The sequence below is a fragment of the Rutilus rutilus genome (genome assembly GCF_951802725.1).
Source record: "Rutilus rutilus genome assembly, chromosome: 4".
NCBI classification, from domain to species: domain Eukaryota; kingdom Metazoa; phylum Chordata; class Actinopteri; order Cypriniformes; family Leuciscidae; genus Rutilus; species Rutilus rutilus.
This window is the reverse complement of record NC_140212.1, coordinates 15,535,408-15,546,479: the sequence shown is the minus strand read 5'-3', so window position 1 is coordinate 15,546,479 and position 11,072 is coordinate 15,535,408. Positions and strand designations below refer to the sequence as shown.

At 42.0% G+C, this 11,072-nt stretch overlaps 1 protein-coding gene across 4 annotated transcripts in view; it reads right to left on the bottom strand.

Moving 5' to 3' along the window:
* Positions 1-96: 96 nt before the first annotated feature.
* cacna1c (calcium channel, voltage-dependent, L type, alpha 1C subunit) overlaps positions 97-11,072 on the bottom strand; it is a 127,499-nt gene continuing 116,523 nt past the window's right edge. For all 4 annotated transcript variants that reach the window (XM_084406263.1, XM_084406264.1, XM_084406265.1 and 1 more), the window contains exons 42-47: positions 10,296-10,636; positions 8,318-8,434; positions 7,451-7,572; positions 7,250-7,347; positions 6,829-7,173; positions 97-5,959 (exon numbers count right to left, since the gene is read on the bottom strand). In XM_084406263.1, coding sequence (XP_084262389.1) covers positions 5,609-5,959; positions 6,829-7,173; positions 7,250-7,347; positions 7,451-7,572; positions 8,318-8,434; positions 10,296-10,636 — 1,374 coding nt within the window. In that variant the 3' untranslated portion in view covers positions 97-5,608. The remainder of the gene's footprint in view (positions 5,960-6,828; positions 7,174-7,249; positions 7,348-7,450; positions 7,573-8,317; positions 8,435-10,295; positions 10,637-11,072) is intronic.

The following is an 11,072-nucleotide window of genomic DNA, read 5'->3' as shown; positions in this document are numbered from 1 at the left end:
CTCTGCCGGCTAGAAGAAGAACATTGTTCAGGTGAGAACAATTACCTGTGAACATTGCAGCGTTCATAAGATGCAGAAGAACCAAACCTTAAGAAATTCACTTTATTTGCAATTGTTTAATAACATCATTCCTCAGATAAAAATGCAATATTACAGGAATATACAGCAGAGATTAATTTAAAACTTCCTGTCAAGAACCATACAATCTAAAGATATTTTTTAGTTTTTATTTACTGGTAGCGTGCGTTATAAGCAAGACACACTCTGTCACCAAAGACAGACTGACAGATACAGATACAAACTGTACAATCACTTATTTACAAATCCAATTTTTTGTTGGTTTTTTCTTTTCACTTTTTTTTTTGAAAATAGGAGTAGAAAAAGTGATTGAATCTTCAGATTTACGTAGCGTATTCTTTTTAAAATCTAAATGAACAAATGAAAGAATGATGGAATGAAACAAAAGAGTCAGTAAAAGTAGAGGAGGGAATGACAGACCATGCAGACGTCTCACAGACTTGTCAAAAACACCTGGGGTCTAAACTCGATTAAATAGTCCAAAATGTGAACGACCTCTGACGGTGTTTCGTGAGAGACCTGAATGGTCAGCACTGATTCCTTCGAATTCTACCAAAAGCACGACACGCATCTAATTTTAATTCAGCTCGTAAATCTAACAAACAGCTCAGGACCTCGAGACTACTCTTCCCGTCCGCACCGTCGATCAAAACTAGAGAAGCTGCTTGTGTGGTCACCGAAAATAAAGCCGCTCAAAGATTTCTCCCTTTGTGAGTCTGATGGACTTGAGTGGTTAAACGCCAACCGAATCGCATCCAAATAGTGTGACGGTGTAGATGAGTGAGCGTGAGGGAATCACTTCCCTCAGTTCTCCTACCCTTTATAGAAAGAGAGCTGGAGCATTACATCCATCTCTGCAGAAAGATAAAGAATAAGCCGTTACAATTATGTTCACTCATACGTGGAGATTTGTGCAATATTAACTATCCGAGCTCCTCATAATCGTTACCGTTCCCATCATTTCTTTCTGTCTCTAGTGCTACATTCGCTGGGTGGAACTAGAGGCGGGGAAATGCCACTTAAAATATAAATTGTTCTGCATTCATTAGGCCCGAACCTACCCGTGATTTCGGGTTTCAAAAGCAGTCAGTGCACTAAAAAACACTACTGCAGGAGACGGCCTGAAACAATCTGCATTAAATATCGTCCCACCTGTTGAAATGAAACTATGGCAAGATTGACATTTTGAGCTTAGGGCGAAATTAATAATTACACGACAGCTAAAATCTATGCATAAATTCATCCTTCACTTGGATTGTGTACGATGTGTCAAACTAAATGTGGTTTAAATGTGCAAATTGTGATTATTGCATCACCACCTTAGCTTTTAATTTATCATTAAAACTCATTAACACACTACATTAACTTATAATATCAAATTAACAGTCATATAAAGGAGGACATTAGAGATACGTGCTACACAAAGGTTAAACCAGAGGGCAGACATTGCAGCTGTCCAGGCTTCCTCTGGGTCAAAGGTCAACCCCACGGCACGTTCCTTCAGTCTGACACATGCAGAATTAGCCAACGAACACACATGAACCCAGAAACGCCAGATGGCCCGACTGTGCATTACTGGGTTTATCCACATAAAACAAAAACACCCTAAAGATAAAAAAAATGCGGTTTACTGTAATGTTTTATGAACTTGAAAGGTTATAACAATGCTGCTAGTTTTTTTTTTTTTTTTTTTTTTTCATACATTCTAATTAAACCATTTTCATTTTTCAATATATCCATTTTTTATTAGGGGGATTTGTGTGTGCTCTACTGCTACTGATGGCAAATCGAAATATAAGCCACAACCAATCAGAATCCACCAGGAGAGCGACCTACGCTTCCCCCGCTGAAATATCACGACTTTGGCCGTTCCCTCCAACCAGAGCGAAACATCTAAACTTCCATCTGATAAATATTTCTCATATATTAAAATATATAAAATAACTTCTGATTCTCTGAGAGGAAAAAAAGCTACATTACAACCATTTGGGCAAAAAACCTCACTGAGCAACTAATAAAATATTCAGTCAAATATTTGGTACATTTCCCCAAGGCCTGAGCAGACAGCTCTCTGTGTTCATTCATTAGTGGTTTCATTTAACACAGGGGCTGCTTTTGTGTCATGAAAGCTCGTGGCTTTTCCACACTGTTCTATCATGTGCATGTGCTCGGAGGGGAACGTGATGGGTTGATCTGAATAAAGCAGCGGTGAAAAAGCCCTCGGATTTGAAATCTCATGATTAATCTCATTGCACTCCTCCCTCAGCAAAAACGACCCAACCATCCTGCTTAGAAACAGGCCGTACGACCGGAGTTTCAAAGGAGCTACTGCGGTGAATACGAATGATTTACTCTATATTTCTCTATCATAAATTTAATTTCTATCTATACATAATCACTACTTACATTCTCAAACACGGTTGTGTGTAGCCATTTTAACCCTGACATTCAGCAGATATAGATGAGTTTATATTGTCGCTTTTCTAGTGTTAATTCTTTTCTAAGTCTATAAAAATATACAATCATTGGCTAATGAAGGGAGAGGAGGACTCCGTCTGCTAGGTTGATTCTTAAGATTCCATGCAAACGCAACCAAAAACGAGAAAGAAAAATTCAAGCTTAGCATCCAAATCCATTATTTCCAACCTAAATCTCCTCGCCGAACGCGGATTGTCCATGAGACTTGAGAAATGCCAGGGGATTTCTAATGTTTCCGCTTGCAGCCTTAAATAATAGTGAGAATTTATGTGCATGACCAACCATTTAGAGTGAGCCCATTCACCGGCATGCGGGTGCCGTAATAAAACGCCTTCGCTGTGATGTCTGCTGAAGAAAGGACAAGGAGGGTGAGTGAATGAAAAGATAAAAGGGGGAAAAAAGCGCGAAAGAGAGAGAGCTGCTCTTGCGTATCATGCACCTTTCAGCTGAGCACAAGATATGCAAAATCATTTTCACACCAACGAGACACTTCTCTTCTCCGTCTGTATTTACACCTTCACTCCTCGTCATCAGTGTTTCCTCAATGTTTAAAATGAAAACAACAAAAAAATACTCAAAACGCTTGGCACACCAAAATAATCCTCATGCAGAGATAATTGAAACCAACGGAAGAAAAACATCAAACCAAACTGACCCGCACAAGATTTTCAAAATACTCAATACTCAAATGCACCCGATTTCAAGTATGACAGGTTTCTTCGATTTAAAGTTCTGTAACTTAATACACAACAGTGAATATATTTCTCTCTGTATCTTAGAGTTTTGTACAGCTGTAGTTCTGAAAGAAAACTGTTGTACAGTCAAAGTTATTGCATTGTTTTTGCATATCTTGTGGTATGCAAGCACATACGCATGCACTCACGCACTCATCCTGCATATACTAACACGAACACCACACAAACACGCTCGTTTCTGCACTCTGCATATGCTAAACACGGAGAAACTCACACACGTACACAACCAAGGCCTCGAAATATGCCTGGGGCAGCCTCACAATGACACATGGCACGTGTGTGGAGGAGATATGAGGGTGAAGTGGCGGCTTTGGAACAGAGCAGGTGGATTCTGGCTACATTTGTCACGGTTTTTTCACAAGCTTTGCGTCATCCTCAGAGCAGAGACCTCCTGTAAACATTCAGGAACTCTATCGCACCCACAAAAACAGCACAGGACCAGAGACGGAAATCAAATGGGATGTTTGAGGCCTGAAACGAAACGCCAGGGCGCTCGGTGTAGAAAGTGAAGAGTCAGTTGGACAAAAATAGTCGATTATCTTTTCATGTATGGAAAGAGAAATTTATATTGTCTGAAGTAGTGTGCAAAACGGTGACAGAACTTCTAACCGAGTCTAGTGTTGCACGAACGGAGAGACGCCTGGAAGTGGATTGGTCAGGTTTCTCATCAGCAGATGTGTTTTGGGGACGCCTTCCGTCCCGTCGACACATTACCAACACAATGCTAATGCTTCAACACCTTATTTGCATAATAGATCAATAAGTAGTTCTCTGTGTGTCTGCCGAACTGCATGGAAACAGCAGAAAAATATCCTTAACAATAATAATAATAATAGCGATCAATAACATTGTATGATGATGACACTGCTGATGTTGGTACTTTCATAATGATGGTCATATATTTAGCCCTGTGTGAACTACATTAGAGTTTGTTTGTTTGTTTTTTTCTTAAATGATGCGCTACCCAGACATCCCTGAATACTCCACCCTTCTTCCTCTCTTCAAAGTGCACCTTTACTGACCTTCCAAAGATCTGCTGTTTCCTGTGTCGAGCAGGTGGGATCATGACAGAATCGCAGCTGTCAGCTGAATGTTTCTGGAGATCAGCAGTGAAGAAACGTCAGTAGTTTCAGAGCAAAACGCGAGTCCGATCCAACAGCAGCAAGGGGAACCGTGAGACCTGTCAGTGCTACCTGCGTCCAGGCGAGCGACACTGCTCATTTACAGCTTGTGAGCTACCAATAAACATTGTGAGAGAGACCGAACCCCCGGCAGAACACGCTTCACCTCTGACAGAAATAAATAAATAAATAATTTTTTTGTGTGTCAGTAAGAGGCATTAGATTCACAACACTGCATCTGGCATAAACATCTTAAATGCCTTCAATAATAATAAGAATAATAATTTAAGAAAAAAAAAAAAAAAACAGCATCCATCTGTGCGCAATCCAAGATAAACAGTATAAACACTAAATGCTGGAAGATAAAAAAGGAAATAAAACCTGAAGCAGATCTCGAATAAAAGGCCACTGATGCAATGACCCGTACCTTGAACGGCTAGCAGCTACCTGAAAGCCGAAGCGGTACACGAGAAAAAGCAATTCTGGGAGTTCAGTCTTCCACTGAAATAAAATGTGCAGGCTTAACTAGAGAATCATGGGTGGAAATCAAATTTAAAAAACAGCAAAAATCATTAACTGAACAAGAAAGCCGTAAAGGAGACGGATGACATTTCTCTTGATGAACAGATGTATGGATGGATGGACAGTCCCGTGAAAGGAAAGAGAGAGCGAGGATGAGAGAGCCGCTCCAGTGTGTCTCTCTGAGCATCTCTTGAACCCCTGACGGCTCCTGGGCCGACAAGATCCACCTGCTCGGCACAACACGTCCACGCCGATGAGGCGGCCGTCGAGTCCTACCACCACACAGGTCAGCGCAAACTCGCTCTGTCCTCCCACCGGCGGACAGATCCCACTGCTTGAGCAACAACATCGCATCTTTTCCCTTAATTCCCTGCTCGGTCAGGGTTGTTTTTCATTTCCTTACTGCAATCAAGGTTGTGAGAACTGTGAGGCACTTTTAGAAACACGCACACAAACATGTACACACGCCTACTTGCTCGTGCTCTTGCAAACACACAGACGGAACTAAAAACCAACTCGGTCTCAGCTAAGCAGAATGGCCTTATACCCCTACGGTAGGTACACGCAACAGACGGGTCAGACTGCAGGACAGCAGTGTCCTCGGAGAGAGCTGGGCTAAGACACAGGAAGTCCTCCGTGCTGCTGCTGTTCCCCCTACAAGCTCGTCACACACTCCATATCTTCGTCGTCCATCAGAGCGCTGTTCCTCTGCCCAGCCCCCTCGGACTGCTCTAACTCCGTCCCCAGCAGCTCATCAGAGCCTGTGGGGGTGGAGAGGCCCAGTGCGTGGCTGCAATGGGACTCCTGCGAGCCAGTGTCTCTGCACTGTATGAAGGGTAGCAGGTTTCCGTTGGCGTTGGGCGGCGCGTTAGCATTGAGAATGTTGTCAGCGGCGTTCTCCATCTCCTCCATGGTCATGTCGCAGGCGTCCGCTAGTTCCTGCTTCGCTACCTGGATGAAGGTGGGATCCTGTGCATAGCGACCCAAACCCTCGGATATCAACACCTGAGTGGAGAAAGAAAGACTTTAAGGACTGTAGGCAAGACCAAGATTATTCCCAGATCTATTTTTAGGAATAAAATGTTATATGTAAAAACCTTCAGAATATAGATAAGAATAAAACTGAACAGTGCTACTGAAATGGAGATTTCTGGCTCATAGCATGAGAAAAAAATAATAATTTTGAGAAAACAGCCTTCAAAGACATGTATTGTAACTGAAATACAGACGAAAATAGATAAATGGTGATAAAATATACACTTAAATGTGTATTTGGGATGTTTTCTTTCCACCAGCCCTGTTTACACCTGGTATTAAGATGCGTTTTGGTCGATCGGATCACAAGTAGACGAGGGAGACGCATACCTGTTTACACCTGGTGCTTTAATCTGTCTTTTTTGTCCACTTTCAACCTCTTCCATCCTGATTTCTTTGAGCGGAGGGTCAATGGGCGAGTAAATGTATGAGGTTTTATCAGATTGTTCGATTTACTGGAAATCAGGAATGGTAAGAGAACATTGTGCTTGGTATGTTTTTCATCTTCAAACCAAACTTGGGTCTTCAGTTAACAAAGTTTAAATCCTGTCTGGCTAGCGTGCTTCACTACAAAAGTTTACACTACGAAAGCAAACTGGTCGAATGCGTTTTAGACTACATCTGGAAGTGGTTGAAAGAGGACAAACTCGAGACCCCGTTTACACCTGTATTTAGAGTGATCCACTTGTGATCCAATCGACCAAAACGCATCTTAATACCAGGTGTAAACAGGGCTTGAAAGAAGTAAAACAACCCAAAATGTAAGATTTACCATTGCGTTTAAAAATAATGGTTTTGCCTGTAAAGTCTTGCATAAAGTGAGGGAAAATGCATCATACCGCCTCCACAAGGCTGCCGGCGCTCCCGTGAGCCAGGGATATGGAGTCTCTGCGCGAGACCGGAGGAACCGTGAGGGACACGGGTCGCTGCGTCCTCTGCACGCTCCTGCTGTGGTTGCCGTTACTGTCGCTGTACCACGAGCTGCAGTTCACCGACGGCATGCTGCTGTTGAGTTTCTCGTAAGATCCGCTGCCCTCCAACCGCAGAGAAGGAACGGGCTGGTAGCACGGCCCTCCCCCGCCGCGGCCGCTGGGACTCGCAGGAGGTGTGGAACAAAGACGCGTGAACAGCGTCGGAGAATGACTCCGTCTCAGCAAGGGACTTAACCCCGCCACAGCCAGAGCCTTTGAAAACCAGATGATGAATGAGTGAATAGGATAAGAAACAGCCTTTGTCAAGCATGCGTGTGGATAAGCTCACCTGATGATGCACTAGGTGCAGTGGTAGTGCTGTCTTCTGAGAAACATCAGGTCTGTTATGTTTTCTCAGACACTCCAAATGAAAGGAAGACCGTCGACCTGTGTTAAAAAGTAAATATGCATTTGACTTCATCACATCTGAAACAAAACTAAAGATTGTATGGAATCAAATGAACTGTAATGTATGTGTGTGAGTATTTACCCAGTGCAGTGGGGCAGAGAAAGGCCCGGCGCCGTGGAGACTGCCACAGCCTCCTCTCCTCCTCTACATCCGCCTCCACCATGGGAGCCAACTGCTTGCTCTCTTCATCCTGAAATTCCAGCCTGCACCCAGCACACACACATTCAGATTATCAATATATTAGGTAACACTTTATTTCGATGGTCCACTTTAGACATTCTACTAACTATTTAGTTATTGAGTTATTTAGTTTGCAACTCAATGTTAACTAACTCTCATTAGAGTATTAGTAGATGGTCAGCTTAAAATCTGTCAACTCTTTATTTTGATGATCCCTCAACAGACTTTCTACTGTCTATAAGTATCTTTGCAACTACATGTCATCTTATTCTACTAACCCTAACCTAACAGCCTACTGTTACTCTAATGAGAGTTAGTTGACATGTAGTTGCAAAGTTACTTATAGTTAGTAGAATGTCTGAACTGGACTCGAAATAACCAAATATTATTCTCTCTAGGAGGCTGAATCTCACGAAACTGTCAAATTTCACCCCAAAATAAAGAATAAGAAATTATATTTTGTAAAGTTTGGGGTCAGTAAGATTTTTATGTTTTTGAAAGAAGTCTCTTACTGTATGTTGCACCAAGGCTGCATTTATTTGATCAAAAATACAGTAAAACAGCAATTGTGAAATATTGCAATTTAAAATAACTGGTTTTCTATTCCTTCTATGAAATATTGCGTCTTTGTACCAAATTTGTCATTTTATAGAAGGCAATAAGCTACCTGAGGACATGCATCACTGTATCGCACACCCTCCTGTGGCTTATTGTTGCATTAAATGTTCTGATATTAATTTAGGTAAAAACAGAATATTGAAGTCTTACATGTCCATTGAGAGCATGGCCTGATCTCTCTCATCTAGAAATGTTTCATCGTACGTCTCATCTGTAGACGCTTCCTCTCGGCGTATTATAGGGAGACGACTGTCACTGGAATCAGAGCTACACAAGACACACTCAGGTGAACTATAAGCATATTGCGCATCTTTATCATCTGCTCTTCAGAAAGTACACAGACAACAGCAGTTACTCTCCTCAAGCTCTCATAAGGCTGATATAATGTGAACACAATCAATTGCAGCAGCTTACGGTTTGTTTCGTCAGAAGCACTGCTGTCTAACAAACCGCATTGCACAGTTTTAACTGATTGTGTCACATTACAGAAGCACTGATATTATTTTTGCATGGAAACCTTATGATACTACATTTAAGAGGAGACATTTTTGGTCAAGGGGCACTTCATAAAGACTGGAGCTCCACTAACAGAAATAACTGTATATCCTGTTTTTGGGATTGAGCTGAAAACATGTAGTACTTCCTGTTTAATAGCTTGCCAGCAGAGCTGCTTGTACAATTGATGCTTTTGTATTTTGGTCGAAATGAAGAGCCCCTTAAGTACAGCCTGGAAATGACCAGCAGGATGAGCTTCAACACAAACACCTAACATGGCCGAGCAGAGCGGTTTTCAACTGGTGGGTCACAAGTTCTAATAGCAGGGGAAAACAATGCAACAACCATACAAACATGCTTAGTTATGATAAATAGGGTACAGTTTTATATTACAGAATAAATAGCCTTAACCTATATGTTATGTTGATGTCAAAGGGTCTACTTTCAAATGTTCCAACAAATACAGTATTTTGCAACAAATTCATGTGTCAGCAGTGTTATTAAATATTATATTTATTAATATTTTGAATTAGCTTTTTATTTATTTAAATTTTTATTTAAGTTTAAGTAATTTTAGTAATAATGAAGTAATTTAACTTGTTGAACATGAACATGTTGTTTCACATCCCCAGTTTTGGGTGAATTTTTCATCACTGAGAGTATGAAATGTACCCTGGTAATCCAGAGTTCTCGCGAGAGCACAAGTTGAATTTGCTCAGCGAGTTACTCTGGTGTCGAGTAATGATGCTCATTAAATATGCCCCTCGATCTGAGCTGCACCAATCACATCGGGTTATCTGATATAGGCGGGCCAGAGTCGAGCTAAACAGATGACGACAGCGCTGTGACATCGAAGTCATTAGTAAACATTGCAAGATGCCTATGGATGAAACACCAGTTGTTTGATGTATATACCGCTACAATGAACGAGTTAGACTTGGCTTTTTATCTAAAACAGGAACAGAAGACGGCGCTCGAATCCTTCCTTTGCAAGAAGGACGTTTTTGCTGCTTTGCCGACCGGATACGGTAAGAGTATAATCTACCAGTTAGCTCCGCTGGTAGCTGAGCGTATGGGGTTTATTGTTGTGATTGGTCATAGTGTTATCCAATTGCGTGCAGTGAGATTTTCAAATGCATGCTTGGTGCCGCCCCTCGAGCTGGCCGATTTTCATTAGTCGACGCCAGACCATTAATCTTTTAGATTTAGGTCTGGATTTCCAGGCTATATGAAATCTGGGTTCAGAAGGAAAACCAGTTGAAATCCGCTGGCCTAGCACATGCTCATTCAGCTGTCAGCCAATCAGGAAAGCTGCTCACAGATCCTGCTAGATAAAGTTATGCATGGAGTGGATCTCTCAACACACTGAGAGCGTGTGTTGCACACATTTCGCTTCAGATCCACCCCAGTATGGACAGAGCATACAACAGCCCTCCAAAAAGATGAGGTCTCTCTCTGTCTCTGTGAGAGGAACGTACCGCATGAAAGAGTCATAGAAACAGCTCCTGGTTCACATCAGAGACAATCAGGGGTGAGACAAACCACAATCAGGAACCATATTCTGACAAACCTGAAAATCTCCCCACTAACTCACACATCTGCTTTCTAGTACAGAAAGCATATGTCATCCTACCTCTTATTAGGAAAGCACCATGTGGGCCGTGGCAGTGGGATGGTGGTCAGGGGAGGCCCCGTTTGTCCGTCCACTGTGCTGACGGTAGGTTTGGGATACCGATGTCCGATGGCTGTGTTGTTGGCGTTGTTGATGTTTGCGTTGGATCCTGAGGAAGAGTAACTGCTCGGAGTGAAGGTGGAGTCGACGAGCTTCTGATGAGAGGGAGATTCTGCCTCGCCGGGACTCCCGGATTTACTGATGTGCAATGGCCGCTGTGTTGTGAAGGATTGTGGGAAGGAGGCGTGACCATCACTCTGGTTATAGTAGTTGACATGGTTACCGAAGAGGCCCCCAGACCGCTGCAAAGACAAATATGCGAGCATGAGCGGTCACATTTATGCAAACCTGATCATCCCTCCCCGTTCACACCTGGTATTAACATCTTCAGTGATGTTTCAGTAGATTTCGTCGAACGGAGGGACTACATACATCACATGTCATGAAGTCTTGTGCAAGTACATGTTTGCATGGATGAGTTTGTTTGGACGTTGTTTTCTCTATTTAACATCAGATTTTTTTCTTCTTCTTGTTTTCTCATGATCAACTTAATTTTCTTTTGATCTCAACATAACAAAATCTTAGGGAATAACATTCTCAATAATATTTTACATTATGGTTACTATTTTATGGTTTCTACTATTGTATTTATTATATTATTACTATTATTAAACTCATTACATTTGGTTTGATTTCTACAGTTTCTTGATTTCTGCAGTAACACGCTTTCGGCTAATA